At 47.9% G+C, this 20744-nt stretch overlaps 1 protein-coding gene across 1 annotated transcript in view; it reads right to left on the minus strand.

Moving 5' to 3' along the window:
- LOC310879930 (uncharacterized protein) overlaps positions 1-20744 on the minus strand; it is a 112639-nt gene that overhangs the window by 13992 nt on the left and 77903 nt on the right. Inside the window, exons 67-81 of the mRNA XM_083794990.1 lie at positions 20095-20166; positions 19882-19917; positions 19565-19624; positions 17792-17836; positions 16498-16533; positions 15415-15450; positions 12170-12226; positions 11920-11991; positions 10484-10555; positions 9917-9952; positions 3547-3627; positions 2671-2724; positions 2236-2289; positions 1422-1484; positions 909-971 (exon numbers count right to left, since the gene is read on the minus strand). Of these exons, the coding sequence (XP_083651116.1) occupies positions 909-971; positions 1422-1484; positions 2236-2289; positions 2671-2724; positions 3547-3627; positions 9917-9952; positions 10484-10555; positions 11920-11991; positions 12170-12226; positions 15415-15450; positions 16498-16533; positions 17792-17836; positions 19565-19624; positions 19882-19917; positions 20095-20166 (837 nt within the window). The remainder of the gene's footprint in view (positions 1-908; positions 972-1421; positions 1485-2235; positions 2290-2670; positions 2725-3546; positions 3628-9916; positions 9953-10483; positions 10556-11919; positions 11992-12169; positions 12227-15414; positions 15451-16497; positions 16534-17791; positions 17837-19564; positions 19625-19881; positions 19918-20094; positions 20167-20744) is intronic.

A 20744-nucleotide genomic window follows, 5' to 3' on the forward strand; every position in this document is an offset into this window, starting at 1 on the left:
TAAGTTTTTGCTCTCCAACATTTCTCTTCCAGAAGCACCTCCCTGTTTGGTGACATGGACATCTCCAGCATGATACCCCCAAACTTCTAAAGCCCAACTCCCCTTGCACATATAAGCAGAGTCCTTTAGTCTGTAGCCCCAGAAAAGCCAATGATTCCTGAGGAGGAAAAAGGGAGTCACCAAGAGGTGGCCTGTAAGTTTCCTAGTCATCTGCACCATTGGGCTTTCTCCTGGAGCTGCAGTGAACAGGAAAGTCTCCCATTAAAACACAGCAGGAGGAGATGCCTGCAAGACTCAGCTAAAGGTGAATTTCTAATGTAGGTAAAAATAAGAGGCTGTCCATCTCCCCTGGATGCAATATTTTCTCTCTTTTCCTTCTGCTTCTCATCCACATCTTGGTCTCCAAAGCGAAACACCTTCTCTGTTCTTAAAGAAGCAGATGTTTTTGGGAGAGGAGAACAGGAAAGGAAGGAAGTGATATTTCCCCAGAAATAATCTCCCAGCCTCCAACCATTTGCAGCTCAGAAACTCACTGAGCCAGGGGTGTTTGGCAAGAGAAGGACTCGCAGTATTTGACACAAATAACCATCAGGGAGTGGGGACCACAACAGTTATCGATAGAAGCAAAAAACTTTTGGACCAAATGGTGGAGCTGAATGCAAGAAGGGGCTGGAAAGTGCAATAAGCCTTGATGTTTCATGCATTAGCAGAGGGTGAATTTAAGGAGACCTCCTTCTCCTGCCCTTTCCACCTGCAGTCCCAGCCTCAATGCTCCAGACAGTTGACATTTGCCCGCTGGAAAGGGTACCTATGATGCATAAAGTGTATAATTTTGTTAACTCGACCTGATGGATGTGCGATTTATTCTTTTAAAAATGGCAGCTCAATGCAGTGTGGCGAGCACTAACCTTTTCTCCTTTCTCCCCAGGAATCCCCGTGGCACCATCGTCACCTGACGCTCCTTGTTCGCCCTGTTGGGAGCCAAGATAAAATCATGGCCAATGCAGATTTGGCATGGTTGCATTTGTTGAACAAACCTGTTTTTCTTCATATTACAATGTTATTTACTGAGTGCAACCCATCAGGGTCTCTCAGCCTGTGCACTGACTCAAGGAGACTGAAAGAAATCTTGTTAAAAAGCCCCAGTGCTTGGTACGTGCAGTACTGCATGAGGAGCTTCAGGGCTGGGTGGATGAATTGGGCTGAGTCTCGCAGAGGCAAGAGAAGAGTTCCCCACCCCCAGATGTCCAAGCATCTCCACCCAGATATATGCTGGCTTCTAGGAACAGGTTCAGAATAGTCCTGGATTTTTTTTTTTTTCTCCAACAAAAATAAGCACATTGCCAAGGTGAATTCCCATCATCTGCAAAGCTTTTAGGAAACTCCCTATTTGCAGGCAGATGTGCAATTTAAATATTCACCTTTGGTCCAGGTGGCCCATCTGATCCTGGGGTTCCTGGTTTTCCAGGACTGCCAATTTCTCCCTGTGGATGCAAAAGCAGTGAATGGGCTGTAAGTACACACAGTGCCTAAAATATGGGGAAAACTGACTTCAAAATGTCAAGATGAGTAAGTGGTGCTGTGGAGGACATGGACACGATGACACTCCTGGTAACAGAAAGCCTAAATACAGGTAGATTCCTACTTCAGACCAATATAGACTTTAGGCTGCCCCGACTTCAAGCCCACCCACGTGAAAGTAGGTGGGCAATTCACTGAGTAGTACTTAATTTACCCAAAAGGCCAAGGCAGATGAAGGACAACAATAACAAAAACAACAATAATAACAACATAGCCCATTGGCTCAGATATCAAGCGCTCCCTTGCTTCTTATCAAGCTTTTCAAAACCCTTCATAAACAGACCATTAAGGGCCATTATCCCTGTTTATAGAGGAAGGACCAGCAGTGCTGACAATCAGGGCGATGTGCCTGGCAGTAATTGTGCATCAAGCCCAGGCAGTTGCTAAGCCACAGACCAGGAGAGGATTTGGGCAGGGGTTCATGAGGAAGGGTCTGTTTTCCTTTTTTTAACCCCAGATTGTCCAAAATTGGGGATCAATTCTGACAGTCCCCAGACTGTGCCCACATCTCTCTGTGCTGCAGCCTGTCGAGAGGGTCTTCTTCTGCCTGAGTTAGGGTGGCTTCTTCAAGCATGATGTTACCCTGGGGATGTGTTGGAAACACTGCTGGAAATGGGGCAGACAGAGCAGGAGGGAAAGCTGGGCTCAGCTCACCTTGGTGCCCTTGGCTCCTGGTGTGCCAGTGCGTCCTGGGAGCCCATGTAAGCCCTGGGGAGAAAGCAGATCATGGGCAATGATGTTAAATCAAGGGGAAGGCAGACAGGATGAACGTTGCGTGTGCACAGGATTAGTCCCAGTGTAGTGCTGCAATAGCTTCCCTTACCCAAAGCATCCTTACTCATCGGCCCCACTCCAGCCTGCAGCCTTAGCTCTCTGCTCTGCTTGTCCCAACCTTTATTTCACAGAATGACAGTGGTCAAGGCTGGAAGGACCTCTGGAGGTCATCTGGTCTAACCACTCTGCTTAGGGTCTAGGGTCTGCTAGACCCTGCTCTAGGATCACCTAGAGATGGTTGTCCAAGACCATATCCAGACAGCTTCTGAGTATCTCCAAGAACAGAGATTTCACAGGGTCTCACCCTTCCCCTACCTTTGTTCCTTTCCGCCCGATGTCACCAGCAATCCCAGGATCACCTTTCTCTCCCTACATGAAAACAAAACAAAACAAAAACCATATCATACGTAGCCTGACAGGTTAAGAATGCAGCTCTGATGATAGCATCGACTTGCATCTGTATTGTCCTTTTAACCACTGGGGGATCCTAGAAAATTTGCAAATCATAGAATTGTAGAATCACAGAACAGTTTGGATTGGAAGAGACCTTTAAAGATCACCTGGACCAACTCCCCTTCACTAGATCAGGTTGCTCAAAACCAAGCTGACTTTGAACACTTCCAATAACGGGGCACACACAATTTCTCTGGGCAACCTGTTCCAGTGCCTCACCACCCTCAGTGAAGAAAACTTCTTTCTTATATCCAATATAGCCTTCTTTCAGTTTAAAACCTTTGTAACCTAGGTTTAAAACCTAGTAAACCTAGGTTTAAAACCTAGTAAAATGTCTTTGTCTTTCTAACAAGCCCCCTTTATATACTGAAACACTGCAATATAGTCTCCCTGAAGCCTTCTCTTCTCCAGGCTAAACAACCCCAACTCTCTCAAGTAACAGAGGAAATCTCATGGTGAATAACATGGGAATAACATAAAGGTAAGCTCTACCACTATAGAAATGGACTACTGGTGGTTAGAGATGGTCACCTCCCCAAATTTGGTCCAGGATGTGCATTAGAGACTTGTCTAGAAGGTTCAGGCAGCCATTTCATCTTTCTTTTGGAAAGACTCATCCTAAGCAAGAATCTGACTGCAATAATGAGGAATGTGGGAGAAGAAATGAACTTGGGTGTCAGAAAGCGACGGAGCCTCTTTTTGCCTTCCAAACTAACCGCGTCCTTCCCTGCTACTCACTGCTTTCCCCTTCTGTCCCTGAAGACCTCTGTCACCTTTGGCTCCCTTGTTTCCATTCCTCCCATCGAGGCCTGCTGCACCCTGCCGAAGAGGAGCAAAATGAATTTCTGTGTTAGCAAGGCAGTGGCTGAGGACAGTCACCAGGATAGAAACTCAATAGTAAGAGCCCAGGCGGCACCTGGCCACGGTCAGAGATCAGGAGCCACCCTAAAACTAGCACTGAGACACGAGGCTGGGGTTTAGCACCTATTCTTTGCAAACTTGCAACCCACATGTGTGCAACTTGCAAGTTGACCTTTTTATAATTACAGCTCAGGAAATTGAGACACGTGGCAGTTAATGAGTAGTCCTGGGGCAAGAAAATTGAGGTGGTGATGGCTGCAGTTGAAAATAGGGGTAGAGGCATTAGCAGGCAGCATCACGTTGTGTGAGTTCCTTCATGGGATGCCCACAGTCCTGGGCACTGGGTCGCAGCCCAGTTTCAGCCCCAGCCAGTGGAGCAGAGCAGAAATCCAGCAGTGAAATTCAGTTTGGTGAATGACCGCCCTGCTCAGTGAGAGTGGCTCCGAGCACGGGGCTGCTCACAGTTGCAGTTTGGAGATCTCCCACCTGGGGAGTCCAGAGCCAGAAAACAGAGCCTCATCCAGCCCAAACATGTGGGCAATGAAGGACAGAGGTGCTCTACCATAGCACTGCACCTTGGAGGTCCTCAAACCACTTTGCTGCTTAGCTCAGCATGGGACATCAATATCACCTCCAGCATTAGGGTCTCTTTCTCTGGGGTCTCACTGTTTCAACAGCAAACTGAAAGTTACTTAAGCTGTCTTTTTTTTTTTTTTTTTTTTTTTTTCCCCCAAGGCCCACTTCTGCTAGTCTGTTTTTCTAATCTGATGATTTTGACTGCAGTTTTCAGAACCTGGGTGTGAGGTGTAATTGGATTTAACCCCACTTGAGAGACACTGATTGCACAGGGCTCGGCTCTCTTGGAGGAGAGTGAGTTGGCTGCTTAAGCAGATCAGGAGATGAACAAGTGACATTATCTACTTGGAATTAATTTACAGTAGGTTATTGAAAGGAAGCATGTTTATTAAAAAAAAAAAAGGCAAAAAAAACAGCCACCAGATCTGTATGTCAAACAGCTTCATCATCACCTCTCCCATTACTCATCCTCTCCGTGGCTAATGGACAATTCAGTGATCACAGTGACAAGCAAACATCCCAGAGATACGTGGGTGGGACGGTGCTGTCCTTGCCAGCAGGTCAGCCTGCAAGACCCATCACCTCTTCATCCCCAGATATCAAAAATTCAGCTTCCCTGGGGAGTGCTTCCTCAAACCCCTCCCCAAGCCTGGGCACCTTTTATGTTTTGGAGTAAGAGGAGCATTTGAAAGCAGGCCACGTGCTCCTTCATGGCTCTGCCGGTCGCGTCTGGAGGAGGTAAAGTCCATGCTCCTCAAGCCCTGCCTGCACGATCAGGCACGAACATCTCACGCATGATCTTTATTTACTAGTAACTATTTATTGACACAATCAATATGAAGTTCTGGCTGAGGAAATAAATGGGCCATAAAAAACACAGCTAACTAGAATTTCTGTTTACCAGGACAGATTGCTTGTTTGGAGGGCAATAAACCTTTTGGTTCAATGGTTAAATCTCAAGAGCCCAGGATACCTTCAAGTGCCTGGCATTTTTCAGATTGCTTTGAACTAGGTACAGACCCATCTGGCCAGGGATTTATACACCTGTGCCCGAGAGGATGGGCTAAAGCTTATTCCTGAGCACTGCCTGAGCCTGAAGGAACCTGACACTAGTTAGTGATTTCCCAATTAGCTCTAATAGTCCTCTTAGCACCTGAATTTATTTGTCCAGAGGGGCTCCTGTGTCAAAGAGAGACCTTTCTGTTTTTTCTTGTGCTTCCCCCATCTGCCTGTGTCCAACTCTCATTTCTTCTGCTAGCTTTAACCTGTGAGATGCTTCTTGTCTGGTGGCTCTGGGCCTGAAAGGAGCTCAGGTGGATTCAGAAAGAGCTAAGCTCATGATATGTACTGGTAGGCAGAAAAATAGCTGGTCTAAGGCTTGCCTACTCATCCAGTGAATATGTTTTTGACCTTGATCTTATCTCACAGTAGGTGCTCTATCTGTGACAGGCTGAACAGACTTCGTCCTGCATGCTAGAAGGTTTTTTTTTAGTGAGACTTGGCCATGTGAGCGGGTCTGATCTCCCTTCAGAGGCTGGGGTCAGAGAGATGATGCTTTTCAAGGCCGTCTACACCCAGGGAAAGAAAATGATGGCTGAAAGGGTCAAGAAGGAACAGGATTTAAAAACAAGACAAAGAAAGAAAATGCTCAGGCACTGGGCAATGGAAAGAAGCCGAATGGAAATTTGTTCCCTCAGATTTACACTCTGTGTTTTGCCAGGCAAATAAAAAGCTAGTAAAATGGCAGTTTAAAGGCAATTAATGGTGGAATACTGGAAATGGCTTCTGCTGTTTGGTTCTGTTATTAAAGTGTTGCTGGAACAGGCTTCATTTAACCGCAAAGACACCAGGTACCACGAAGGCATAGCAACGCAGAGGCTTAGTCATAAGTCCCGAGCGCTGGCCGTGACGCAAAGATGCCTTTGAGCAGCCGAGGAGCTCTGCTTCCAGGCACAAATTCCTGCGAAGATTTGGGCTGGAGCCAGGGAAGAGCCTGTGTCGTCACCAGGCTCATTGTCTCCACTCAGATGAGGAGCTGGGGAATTAGCTGGGTCACCCTGGGCAAGCATGAAATCCGTCTGCAGAAACATGTCGCACCCCGAAAGGAGCAATCTGTTGGAAGCAGCAGGGAAGACGCATCAAAGGGCTAATGCATTTCCAAAGCATGGCGTAGGTTGCTACCTCTGCTAAAAGGTTTCCCACCTCCTGGGCTTCGGTGCTCAATATTTGATGGGATGATACATCTGAAGTAGCTGGGAGCCTCAACCTGAGAGTTCCAACTGTGTTTTTATCCCTTCCCTGCTGCGTCTTGTGTCTAGATGATCCTGCCCGCAATTATTTGCTGCACTCCTGAGTCTACTCCCCCCAAAAACCCTGTCCTGTCTTGGTGTGGAAGCAGCAGCTTGTTCTCATGGCTGTAACGAGCATTCGTTCTCAGGCAGTGCATCTCACAAAGCCTCCAAAGTGTCTGGGCGGAGATTTCCACCTGTGGCTGGAAGGTCTGGCTGGCTTCTCCTTGGCCACCTTGGACTCATGAGAAGTGCTCAGGACACATCAGGACACCCTTTTAGGCCAAAAACAACTCAGACGATGGCTCTTTGTGCTCCAAGTGGCCAGGGCACCTCTTGTCCAGCACAGGACAGAGGCCTACACCCGGCCTTTCCTCTCCTCTTGCTTGAGGTGGCCCCACTGCTCAGCAGGCCGGAGAGCTGTGCTGCCATAGGGGTTCACCTAAGTCCTCATGCAGCCGCTGGAGGGAGGTGGGACCCTCAGGTTGGTACCCTGAGTAGCTCTTCAATGACTCTATCTGTATCAAGAGCTCTAGGGCTTTTAATTAGTCTGGTAAAGTCAAATTTGTGCTTGTATTACCACACCTGCCACAGTCTGGACAAAGGGGCCTTGGCTATTGATTAGTTTTCAGGCCCTGCAGAGCACTGAAGAATAAAGGGCATCGGAAATGGTTCTGGGAGCAAAAGCAGAAGGCCCAAGGATCTGGTGGGTCTCCCACCCTCTAGGCAAGTTTCAGGGGGACACTGGGAACACACACGTGGCTGTGTGGATGGTGTTACCACATGGGGCCTGGCTTCCTCAGTTATAGGGCGAGCATCCGCAGGCTGCTGGCCAACTATAGAGCCCAGCTCACAAGAAGATTTGAAGAACTCATGAGAAGAACTCATGAGACCCCATTTGTACGCTGAGTGAGGAAGACTGTGCACCAGGATGGAGAAGACCCAGGAACACTCATAACCGCAGATCCTGGAAACCCAAGATAGGGAGGAATGGCAGGGGATATTCATAACAGAGCTTTAAGGAGAATAATGGGTTAATCTGCCAGTATTTTAATGCATGAATTACATCTGGGACATAAAGAAAGCTTAAAGTCTTAATACATAATCAAGACTACAACTTAATAAATGTAACACAGACTGGAGTATTAATATTAAAGGATGAAGTGGGGCAGGAATATCAATGTAAAAGAGCACAGTGCTTTTAGAAAAGAGGAAAAAGGAGGATGTGTCTTGAATATCAAGAATGCACTCATTTGCCTTGAGGTCCAGCTATAAACTCATCTAGGTCCATTGAAATTCTCCAGGTAACGATTACAGGGAGAAGACACAAATGCTGTCACTTGGTTGGGAACTCCTACAGATCAAATCAAAAGAGTAAATGGATGAGACTTTTTACAAGCTGGTTAAATTATTCAGAGTGATTTGTGGGGGCGCTGGAACTTTTGTCTCCCCAGATATTAACTGGGAGGGAATTCGGCAGGACAGAAAGCAAGTTTTTGCAATGAGTTGGTGGCAATTTGTAGAAAGGACAGATGAAATCAGGGGGGCCTGAAGGAAAATGAGAACTGCTAGGCAGTACCTTGGAGGTTTTGCATAGGAATGAGTGGGTACAGGTAGACTGGACCAAGTAGTGTCTGTCTTCAAGAAAAGAGGAAAAGAGGACTTGAGGAATGATAGATGAGGCAGCCTAACCTCCCACTCCGGAGTAACTCAGGAGCAAACAATCAAGGTATCTGTGAGCATTGTGAAGATAAAGTGAGACACCATCAACCTGGTTTTGTGGAGAACAAGTCACGTCAGGATGTCATGTCCCATCACAGCTGTCTGAAATAGATGGTGTGAATCACACTGTAAGAGTACCCTAAAGCAGTCTATAAAACACTCTGAGTCCAGCCTGCTCAGATGTGGAAAGTGAACATGGCAGACATCTAACCGGAGGTCAGATGAGTTTCATCCAGGCTGTTGTATATCAAGGCTCCTCTGTCAAGGCCCCAGCTTTGATGTGAGAGTTGCAATTTTAGAAATTTAATGAAAAACGAAAACCAAGCTTTGTTATCTCAAATGTTTGTCTAGCCCCAAGCACAGCATAGCGTTCCCTGTACCAGCAAAATCCTCAGATATTTTCCAAAGAAAGATTACGTAGCTTTCCTCAAATACTGATTGACAAGATAGCAATCTCTGGCAGTTAATTACATTATGCACCAACCCCTGTGGGTACCAGTAGAAAACAGCACACCTCCCAACCATCACTGGATGGCTGCTGGTCAGGATGGCCAATTCCTGCTGGAGTCCAGCTGAGCTTCCTTTGCTGCTCAAAACCCATCCTTGTTCTCCCCCTTGCACTACCAAAGCAGGAGTTGAAATTCTTATTTGAATGAGGGCCTTTTCCTCGGTGAGCGATTACCAGTTTGGATTATGGACTCTTAAATACCCACATACCCGTGACCAATAATCATCAGGCGGCACTGAGCAGCCGTGGAGCCTTTACAGCAACAGGCAGTTGCTGAGAACCACCTGCTCATGCACGTGGAGGCATAATGGTGCAATAGGTTAAGAAAATGCTGATATTTCTTATTGCAACGAAACAACCAAACATGTTCATATTTCCACAACCAGTTGCCTTTTGGTGTTGGTCCATCCTATTCCTTCCTTTCTCCAACGAAAACAAATCAGTGGTGACTTTTTTTTTTTCAGTTTGAACAACTTTGGAGACCCCCCCCCCCTTTTTTTTTCACTTGGGGTTTCCTCCAGGTGAAATGGCAAAGTTGTAAAGCATGTAAACACTTTTGTAAAACATTGCAGCAAAACCAAAATTACTTTATTATTATTATTATTATTATTATTATTATTATTATTATTATTATTATTATTTTTCCCCCATTGCTGCTTGCCTGGAAATAGGATGTACTATCCAGGTCCTCCAGTGTAACTGCTTTCCCTCTGGCCAGCAGCAGTACCCACTAAGCACTGGGAATAGTCACTTGTAGCCCAGTCCTTTAAGGATATATACGTTTCTCATGTGATACACAACCTATGGTCACAATTCTTAAACCACCTGAACATGAACCATTGTCTTTTCGTGTCTGGCAATGCTCCCTGAAATGCTAAAGGCATTGCAAATAATAATTAAACGCACATTTCATGTGTCTCCTGATGCAAAAATTTAAACTACCTATTAAAACTTACCCTTGGTGTTGCCCCCCCCGCCCATGGCTGGTTTTCCAGCAAAGCCTCTTTGAAGATGGGCTTTATGGAGCAGCACTGAGCCACAGCTCCTTAACTTCCCCGTGACCCACATGCGTGGCCATGGGGCGAGGAGGAGTGGTGCCAGCCCTGCTCCATGCCCAAGCCTCCCAAAGGCAGAGAAACGTGCTCCAACTCACTGCAGAGCCCGGCAGGCCTCGTGCTCCTGGCTCCCCCTGCAAGGAAAGAGGTGATGAGTGACTGTGAGAAAGAGATGCCCTGACTCTGGGAGTGAGGATTGCTGTAGGATATTCCTACAGCTGTGGAAGAGGAGACAGGAGGACATTTGGGGGTCAGGGACTCTCTGCAGCAGCAGCTGGAATGTAAGATCCTTTAAACATCTTGGGTGGGCAGATGAAGGGAGCCCTACATCTCCATTTTGACTATAACTGGAGCTTAGGCAGGAATTCATACCTGGCATGTAAATACTGACATTTCAGCAAAATCATTGTTGGTTGTCATAACCCAGGAAAGACGCCAGGAAAGAAGCTGCTTTATAAAATGGGACTAATCTTTAGGGCTGTCCTGGTAGAGCACAACTTCTGCTCTCTGGTAGCCCCGTAACATTTCAAGCAGCAATTTTGAAGAGGGAACACAGAATTCTATTACGAGGAAACCGTGAAAGGATTTTATACATCAGTTCATGCATGATTTTACACCTCGGTTCTTACAGAGGATGCCTTAATGTAGGTGCTCGCTGTACTCACCTTCTGTCCCACCGGTCCTCTTGTTCCAAAAAGCCCCATGACTCCCTTGGAGCCAGCTTCACCTTTGAGTCCCTACAATTTTAAAATCCTTGTCAAATACAGCCTAAGTACCCTATGCTCTTGAAGCGACCCACCCTCAGAGAGAGTAGAGGAACCCATGGAGATGGCAGAGAGAAACACCAAAAGCACCATTTCTATAGCAGACTCCAGGCCCCCAGGGACCCCAAATGTCTGTATGGCACCCAGCGCTAAGGAAGAAAGCCATAGCTGCAGAACAGCTCAGCAGAAAGCTCAGAGCACTGTCCTGGAAGAGAGTTGGTGCCCGGTGATGGGGACTGAAGGAACACAAGCAGAAAAGGGTCTCAAAGCCTCTAAATAGGTTGTCTCCTTGCAAAGACTGAAGAGCAAGACCCTGATTGAATTACTGGTGGTGGAGATACTACCCTGGGGCTCCAAAGTATCTCAGATATTCAGCCCAAAGGTGCTGTGCCTTTAGGAGATGTTTACGTATTATTTTCTTATTAGAGAGCAGTCTGACAGATACTGTGCAGGGGATTTCATCTGACAAAAATACAGGTACCACCCATGGGAGCATCTCCATGGGTTTCTTTTACAGTCACTGGGGACCTAATCAGTGCCAGGACGTGATCTGCCCTTTCACGAAGAAGATGCCCACACTGGCTCAGGTGATTCCCATCCTGAATCCGCCCTGTGGAGTTATACAGATCCCCATGGGAAGCGACAGCAGCTCAGACAGGGATGCTGCTGTTGTAGGTACTTATATTTATTCAGCTGAGTCTCTGTCCTGGGTCAGGCTTCTGGAGCAAAACCCATTAACATAATATGAAAATAGGGATGATTGGTATATGGAGATTTAATCCGTGACTCAGTCCGAGAGTGGGAGAGTTGCGCGATTCCTCCCAGCAGAGTGATGGGTTGAAACCTGAGACCACCACGGGGGGCTCTCAAAGAGCAAAGACAGCCAGAGGGGCAGGTGGGGGACTGCCCTGCATGAGGAGCAGCTCTGGACAGGAACAGAAGAGCCAGCCGAGCCTTAAAACTGCCACAGGATCTGCAGGGTTTGAAGGAGCACGGCCACCTCGGAGGGAGAAGGAGATACGGGGCCCCCGGTGCTGCAGCAATTGAATGAACACTTCACCCAAAGTGGTCTTACGCTGCAAACACCAACTTCACATGGTCCCACAACTACAAGGCTTGACACCCGGCAAATGGGATGAGTATCACAACCCCAAGCCCCAGCCCAGCAGCGTTCTTGCCCCATCTATGGGAAGAGCTGGGTGAGTGTGTCCTCGCATCGTGTTCCCCAGCAGGAATGTGGGAAGGGAGGATGCAGAGACAGTGTCTGCATATAGCCCCCTCCTCACACAGCCAGTGCCTTTCTGTTGTACAGCTCAATCACATTGGGATGCTCATACCTTTTCTCCTACAGGTCCATCCTCTCCCTTCTCGCCTTTGTCTCCATCGAAGCCTGGCAGGCCCTGTTCACCCTGAAGGACAAGACAGAAATTAGTGGGTTGTGCCTCTCTCCTGGAAGGATGCAGCCCTCAGCCGCTGGCTCTGGACCGAAGTGCTGGTTTGCGGTGGTCGTCCCAAGCTGTTTCCTATGTGGATGTTACCAACATTGGGGAATGGATAGCTTAAAAAGACAATGAGAGTAAAACTTACGGGATCTCCTTTACTGCCTTTATAGCCCTGGGGTCCAAAACCGGTCATGGGATCACCCTAGAGAAAGGAGACATAGAAGAGATGTAGATGCCCAGTGATTTCTGAATTCACAGCTCCCATCCGAAGGAACCACGCTTGCTATGATGGGCAGAACAGCAAAAGGGGAACACATATCTGCAAGAAAGGTGAGCATTTCCCAAAAGTTGGTCCATATGGATCCAACTGGGGAATGTATGGATGCTTCACAGAACAATATTAAATAAGTTTAATCTGTTCTTAACTAAAAGATGGGTGATAAACATGTAGAGAAGACTGCAAGAAGTCCTGAGTTTTGCCAGTGACCTCTTGCTCCAGAAGATGTTGGGGCCCACTTGTCTGGATGTCAAGGCTGGAAGTGGAGCTGTGCATGGGAAGGTGGGACCCCGAGGTTCAATTCCTGACCTGAGGCCATCAGTGATGGGACAAATTCACACCTGGCATGGTGGCTTGGCTCCTTCATCTCTGCATGTCACTCAGGGTGGCAAGGTTTGCATCTCCTGCCAGGAGCAGGACCTGGACGTAGGTGGGATGGTGAAGGGGTCTGCTCGTGGTGCCCTGCTTTATGGGCAGAGATGGAGCTCAGGAAGGTGAGTGGGACTTTGGACACCCCTCCAAGGGAGTTTTTGAGGGTCAGCCACCCCTGGTGCCACCCTGGTATCTACAGGGCTGCAGTAACCCATGGACATGTCTGTGCCAAACGTATTCATCAGTGGTTGTGTCTCCAAGGAGGAGATGCCACCCGTAGTTTGGAGGGAGGAGGGTTGAAGCCACCTTCCAAATAGCTTCAGGGAAAACCTACACCTGGCTGGAAAGGTTCCCTCTGGGCACAACCCGAGCCCCTGGGCATACGGACAAGCATGAGAACGTGGCAGGCTACCTAAGAAGTTTTTCATTTTGGTCTTTGGGATTAGGACAAGTTTTCTTCACCCAAGTCTTTCACAGCCTTCCATGGCTGTGTCAGCTGCGTGTCACAAGGTAATACTTCTGTTTCATCCTAACTCAGCTAAAGGCTGGTTTCACGGTAATGGGATCACCTCCACACCCTCAGCATCATCGATTCTTAAAACCAGGGCACTGTGACCTGCTGACGTGCACCTGCTTCCAGCATGCAGCAGCAAGGAGGACGTGTGGAGGTGCAGCAGGTATGGGTTTTGGCATTGGAGGCAGGACAGACCCGGTAGGGAGGGTGATTCCCTTTTACTGGGGGCAGGACAGAGGCAGAAAGGAGCACTTCTCGCCTTTGGAAGACTTCCACATCTGATTTGGATGTTCAGTGCAGCTTGTTAATATTTCACCGTTGCTGTTAGCAGCATACAGCACTCATGTATTCATTTTTTCCCCCTTAAAGATAAATTAACCCCTTACAGGCTGTTAATTCTCCTTTCTAGTCCTTTGTGGCAATTGTAACCCCCTTGAAAAGGCCTCCATTTACACCAGCTCGCTTCAGTATTGCGAATATCCCTGTTCAGGCAGACTGTACATTGCTGCTAGAGTCTTAACAAACATGAATTAATATTCTCCCAGATTTGATAATCTTTTGCAGTCTTTTGCAATCTTTATACAGCCGTGATGGACCGTGGGACCCTGATCCAGTTCTATCTTAATATACCCTCCTGCTTGCTTTCTCCTTAGTATCTATAATGCAGATGGGGATGGGCTTGATCAATTTTGCGAACAAAAGGGAGCATAAGCATTCTGTAGTTTAATCCAATATATGGTATTGGCCCTGAGGTGCACACAGATACTCCTGTATTGATGAAGAGAGATTTAGAAAGAAAATTGAGCTGCAATCATGTAGAACAAACCCAAACCAACTCTCTCTCCCTTCCAGTTTTATCTCACACTCCTCCTTATATTTTATTAAGGTATTCTTTGGAAAACAGATTACACATTCCTTCAGCTTGGGAGGTGTTTTGGGGCCTCCTCACGAAGCAGATTAAGAATTGATTTGTCTCTGGAGCGAGTCCCTTTTGAAAGTAGCTTCCTCAGAGACAAATCGGCCATAATCATTTAATACTGCATGACTCAAAGGCAGAATCATCATGTCGGTTTTCTAAAACTCATTTTCTAACAAGCCATTTCATCCAGGAAGGAAGTTAACAAAACACTGGGCAGAAGTTCAGCATTTTCTGTGCACTTTCCAGAACCACTCTGGGTGTTATTTTCGCATTACCTGCTATGAGCCAACTCAGGCTTCTTCAGATTGTGGTATGCTTTGGGGCGAGCTGGTTCACCAAAATCAGTGGAAATTTTCTTCCTCCCTTAGAGCACAGGAAGCATTTTTGTGTGCCCCAGAAAAGAGTTGCTGAAGTGACTTTTTTTTTTTTTTTTTTGCTGTTTTTGGCTATGACTGTTGTAGGATCCTATTAAAACTATGGTGCAAGCCCCACCTGGAGCATTGCGTACAGGGCAAGGAAGACACCTACAAAGTGGATTGAACATACTGGAGAACCCCATGAAAGAGGGGGAGCATCTAAGCATTGTCTTCCATTGCATGGGTGTAAAATGCAGAGAGGAAAGACCCCAAGTTTTCTTGGAGGTGCACAGTGAAGGGACCAGTTGTTACACCCATCAGACAGAAGAAAAAGCTTTTTCCCCTGGGGGTGGCCAAACATCAGAGCAGAGGCTCAGAGAAGAGCACATGAGGACATGAGCACTGTGATCTGCTTTTGCAGCTGGCCCTGCTTTCTGTGGGGCTTGTACCAGAGATGTCCACAGGTCCTGTTTAAGCTCTGATGTTATTTTATTTTTTTAAATTAAAATTTTAAAAGGTCTCACCAGGGAGCGGTTCCCCACATGGTACAGCTCTGAGACACTGGTGGGCTCAAATTCTGCAGATTTCCTTGGCAAAGGGGTCTTAATCCAGGCATGTCGTACTTACTAGTCAGTTCCCACTGAGGATTGAAGATAGGATTTAAAGTCCCCTTCGATGTGAAGCCTTTGCACACCGCCAGGTGGGATCCTTGCTCAGCACCCTGTGCAGGCTGGGCTACGCTCCCCCATATGTAACAATACAAATCCTGTAAAATCACTAGGACCTCCAGATATCTGAAAACACATATCAGTATTTCTTATCATTTACGTCTCTACCTTGTCTGATCACTGACTCACTAAAATAAACGTCCATCTGCTCACAGGTAACTATAAAATCCCAGCAGCCTTTCACCCCATCTGCCCCAGACAGCCACAAGCCGGAATGGCCTTACTCTTTCTCCCTTGGGTCCCAGCAGTCCCCGATCACCCTGAAAACAGGAAAGAAAAAAAAAAAAAGACAGTGAGTGATTCCCTTTTTACTCACTCTTCTTGTGCTGCTCAGTCCACCAATTCGCACGTCAAGACACTGACATCTATCACAGCTGGGAGCCAGTTCCTCTGGGCACTCTGCCAAATGACTAGCTTACCGCAAGAGATTGCGCACCACCAGAATTTATTGCACCGACAAAAAAAGAAAGATCCGGGACTGGAGTGGTTTGGTTGACTCCATGCTCAGCACATCCACGGTGTGGAGCTATCCCTGGATTTTCCCCATCCGGCAGGACATAATGCCTCCAGAAATGTGCCCACGCTATATCTAGGGTAGGAAGACATCCTACATAATGTAGGATTTCCCAGATTTCCACCCCAAAACTGGCATGTTGTACTGAAATTGTATGAAATACCAACTGTTCCTCAAGGGTTTTATCTAGGAGGTGGGATGTGAAGCTGAAGGGCAGGACTTCATTGCTGATGGCATCTCATACCCCTCTTCAGTGCTCGGGACTGTTGTGGTGACAGCAGAAGAGGAAGGCTACTACAAGGGCCAGGTGGGGACAGGAGATTTTCTCTTCTCAGCACTGCACTTTTCAGCTTTTCAGGGCTTGCAAGTGGGAAGTGGCAGAAGAAGACCAAGGGACTCCTGCTCAGAGATGCAAATGGAAGGCTATGCGTTGCCTGGAAGGTGGTCTTCACCCTGCCTGTGCTGCAGGAAAGCTGCTCCCCAGACCAGCCCTGCACATTTGGGGATCAAATGGAGTACACCAGGAGTCCCTTGCTGTCCAAACTCCCCGATTTCCTTCCACCTCCCCAAAAAAAACAACCACCCAACCAAAAAAAAAAAAACAGGCTTGCAGAAAGACATCATGCACCCAGGCCCCATCTCAGCCCAGCCCTTATTGGGGGCTGCAGATGTCACTTCACACTTGTGCACACTGACCGAAGTGTCTTTCCCCCCTCCCAAGTTTGCCCTGATAAAGACTCCCCACAACACCTTCCTTCTCAGGTGCTGCATAGGTAAAGTGATTGTTGCTTACTCTTTCGCCTTTCATGCCCGGGAGGCCTTTTAGACCCTGCAAGAAGATAAAACAACACGTAAAGAGAAATACCAGACAGGGAAGGTGTTAGGAAAGAGTCAAAGAGCAGCCTCCACTTGAAGGCAGGGCTGCCTCCAAGGAGAGGCTCCAGCGTGGAGAAGCTGGTGGTGGGATGGGTGCAGGAGACCAAGCTCTCTTTTCTTTCCCTGTGAGAGCAATTTGAGGAGAAGTGAGAAACAGCACAGTTGAATCACACTGGTGGAAAGAAAAAAATTAGCCATAGGTTTCTGCCCAGCACAGGATCGTGGCTACAACTCAGGATCTCCTGGGAGATGTATAAATTAAGCCAGATTGGCCAACCTGCCCCATTTTGCAAGCCTCATACTGAGGTTTCTGTATGCTTAACATTAACGAGATGAAGCCCCAGCCTCTCAGAGAGTGTAGGGTTGCTGCCAGAGGTCTTCTCCTGGGGGGTCACCCCAGGTGTAACCCCTTTTTGTGATCCATGACCTCGTACAAATACACACAGGGGTGGCACCTTCCCTCTACAGAACAGACAGCTCATCACAGTGGTGGGCATGGACAGGATGGACTGGGAGGAGATGGAGAACAGACATTTCCCAAAGGCACGAAACCTGCTTTCTACCAGCCCCCTGTGCCCTGTGCTGCTGCTCTGACCACTGGGCTACATCCTTCTGCAAGCCCTCATGGTTAAGGGATGGCCTGGCTGAGAACAAGCCCTTCAGGGATGAGACCCAGGGTGCAACCATGTGCTGCAGTCACCCTTGGCCTTCTGAGGAACTTCATAAAGGCCTATTCTGCTCACAATAAGAGCTTTGTTCCATTCGAGACAACGGCTTAATAAATAAAAAGTTGTTTGTCGAAATAGCAGTTGTGATCTGCATCTCTCCTGACTCACCCCTATCAGCGGAAAGGGAATTTAAAACAGAACAAGGCCCTAAAACTCATGCAGGCAAGCAGACCTGACGAAGAAGAAAAGAGAGGTGGTGATATTTTAGGAGGGCTTCAGAAGCTTGTAGATGAGTCAGCCAAATGGACAAGAGCCTAAAGTGATTACGCTTGGCACGACAGCTTGTGTCTCACAGCTGCCTGCGGGATTTACGCTCATGCATCCCAACACAACCCTGGAGTTCAGGTTCCCCGAGTCTCTATTTCCCACTAAAACCATCAAACCATTGACATTTTTTTTTTTCATTATCTGTGGGGATTTTTTTCCAGCCCTGGGCCACTATAATGCACGTTAATCAGTCTTGCATGCTGTGTTAACACTCACCATCATGCCAGCGGGGCCACGGACTCCCACAGCGCCCTCGCCACCCTGTGAGGAAGGAGAGGGTTAGTGATGGCCACCAGCAGACAAACGCAACATGTGCAGTCCTAACTCTGCAAACCATCCCGCAGGGCACAACAGGAATTGAACATGCAGAAGCCTAGATCCTCCAGGGAGTCGTCCTTTCTTGTCCACTTGTATGGCCTCGTGGATTAGGTGCCTTAATGCTCCAATGGCTCTGGGTCAAAGGGCCTGGAGGGCTCGAGACCATCCACGTGTCACTGCAGGTGGACAGTGTGTGCAGTGTTTAGAGAATAATACTTTGGTCAGCCTCAATCTTCAGCTTCTCCTCAGCCCCCAAGTGAAATGCACTTGTAGGATGATCTGGACCTGATTTAGCACGATATTAATCACTCGAAAAAAAGGTGCCTCTCCTTCTCTGATGCTACAGGGAGGCCCTGGTAGGACTGGCCCAGAAGAAGCCACCTAAGGTTGGGTGACCCTCCTTGAGCTGCATTTACACAAGACAAAGGCATGGGAAGCAATGGGCAGAGATCTGAGACGTTCCTGGGGTCCCAAGAGATTTCTCACCCTCAGTTAGAGGGCTCGATAGCTTCTATGCATGTTCATAACTCATTGCTGAGCTCGATTTCAGTAGGCCTCACCACAGCAAAGGAATTCACCTGGAACCCACACCACTGACTTTCGGAAGGAAGATACCACCAGCCAGCTGCTCAGCAGTAACTCTTGCCTTTGGAGACCAGCGTGAGACTTATCTTCACACCTAGCTGTAGTTTTCACCTGCTATAGAACTTCTTCTGAGCCTCTCTTCAAGCCTGCCATTGATTTTTTTCAAACCTTACTATGCGGGACAGGTGTGCTGGTGGGTTTGTGAAGTGCTTTTATGACCTCCCAAGGTAGATCCCCTGAGATTTACCTGTCTTTAAGATGCCTAGACTTAGGCACTGTCCTGTGGGGCCAAATTCTGCTCTCTCCTATGTAGCCAATGTAATTTGAGATTCTGTGATTCACTCCAGATATATGCTGGAGTCAGAAGAGCAGAAACATTATTTCATCATTTCCTTCAGATAATAAAGCTTGAGCGAGGCTTACCCCAGACCTTTCACAGCTGTTGACATTCTCATTAAGTGTTTTGTCTCAGGGGCCTCATTGAACCGTTCTGCTAGCAGATGGGGAGTTTGTCTAAATGGATTGCAGCATAAAATCAGTTTATTCGCGGAACAGCCACAGACGCAGCAAATTGAAACATGGCCTCTGATTACAACTCCAGAGGGTCTCCCTGGGGTCTTTGCCAGAAGGGGACCAAAACTTCTCAGCAAAGTGAGGAAAAGTGAGCATTGCTGTCCCAAGGATGACAGGGGCTGTTTCCTGGAAGAGGGAAACGAGGGCAAAAAATCTGGATGTGGATTTCTGAAGGAACGAGCTTGCAGGTAGCATCCCCAAAGCATACAAAATGAGCTGGTTCCTCACTGAGCTGCTGTTATTGAGACATGCAGATGTAGAGGTGTAGTTGCTGCCTTTGAAGCTCCCATCCAGCCAGTGAGGGCACAGGCATGCAGCCAGCCAGTGCAACCTGCAGCGCTTGAGGGCATCTAATTGCAGAGGGAATGCTAATTGCAACCATTATTTAATTAATAAAGAGGGCTCTTCTGGCATCTTCTGTGATGAGTGAGCAGGAGGTGATGGTATAATGTTGCCTCCAAAAGGGGGTAGTTTGTACCAAGCCAAGCAAGAAGCATGTTTGGAAGGACCTACCTGAGGGCCAGGCAGTCCACGAGGGCCTCTTGGACCAGCAGCTCCAACCCCAACTTCTCCCTGCAGAACAACACCAAAAAGGTCTCGCTTGGAGCAAGGATACCACATGGGATGATTGCTGATTAGCTTGACTCTGATTTAAAAGCCACAGAAAGAGTCAGGAGACACTTCCATTTACTTTCTCCTGCTCTCTCTGGAGGATGCTCTGGCAAACATGGGGAAGAAGGGTGTGAGGGAGCCAGGGGAGGGCAGTGGATGTCCCATTGCCACCCCAGGATCTCAGCTACTTGTGACCTGCCTGGCAGGTTGGCACTCACCTTGTTGCCTTTGGGTCCGGGTGTCCCAGGAATCCCCTGTAGGATGAGGAAAACAAAGCAGGAGGGAAGACTTTGTTTTTGCATGTCCTTGATGTTCTCCTGTCCCACTAAGAGGGTGAAAGCGCACCCAGCCCAGGCACCAGGGCCTCAGCCCCTTTCCCCAGACAACCCTATGTCGCTCAGAAGACAAAGGGGTGATTTATGAAAAGTCACCTCCTTTCCTGGGGATCCCGACGGTCCTGCAGGTCCAGCAAATCCATTCCGGCCTCTCTTCCCACGCTCACCCTTGAAAATAAAATACTTTAAGGAGAAAACCCTAAGGGAAAAGCCCTCCTTCCCCACAGCCATCCTGAAAGCAGGAGCCAGTGTCCCTAAAGCTCTGTGTAGGGGCAGCAAGCAGGAGGAATAATCACTGGGGTGTTCCCAAGGGGAACTTCTTTGTCACTGGGAAGAGGGGACTTCAGCTACATCTAAGACCCTGAGTTTAGACACGTTGCTGTCCCCCATCCCACCTCCCACTAAGACTCCTTGTCCTTGCAGTGACAATCATTGCTTCTTCTGTACCCAGGGGCTAATGACCCCTAGCCCCCTTGCTAACACCCTCTGCCCCATAACCACCCCTTTTCTTCCCAGTCACCTCATCAGGTCACATCACTAGGCTTCAGTGGAGAGCAATGGGTCCCCGCCTTGCTTGGAACCCCATTTCTTTTGTTTTGAACTTGAAGGACATCCTCCTGGACCAAACCCTGCCTGTTTATTTTTTTTCCCCAACCACACCAATTCGTCTAATCAATGCTGTTACCACTCATTTTGCAACCAGGCTTTGTCTCTGTTTCCCTTCATGGGCTATGCATAGGCTCAGG

This window comes from Anser anser (genome assembly GCF_964211835.1).
Source record: "Anser anser genome assembly, chromosome: 1".
Lineage (NCBI taxonomy): Eukaryota > Metazoa > Chordata > Aves > Anseriformes > Anatidae > Anser > Anser anser.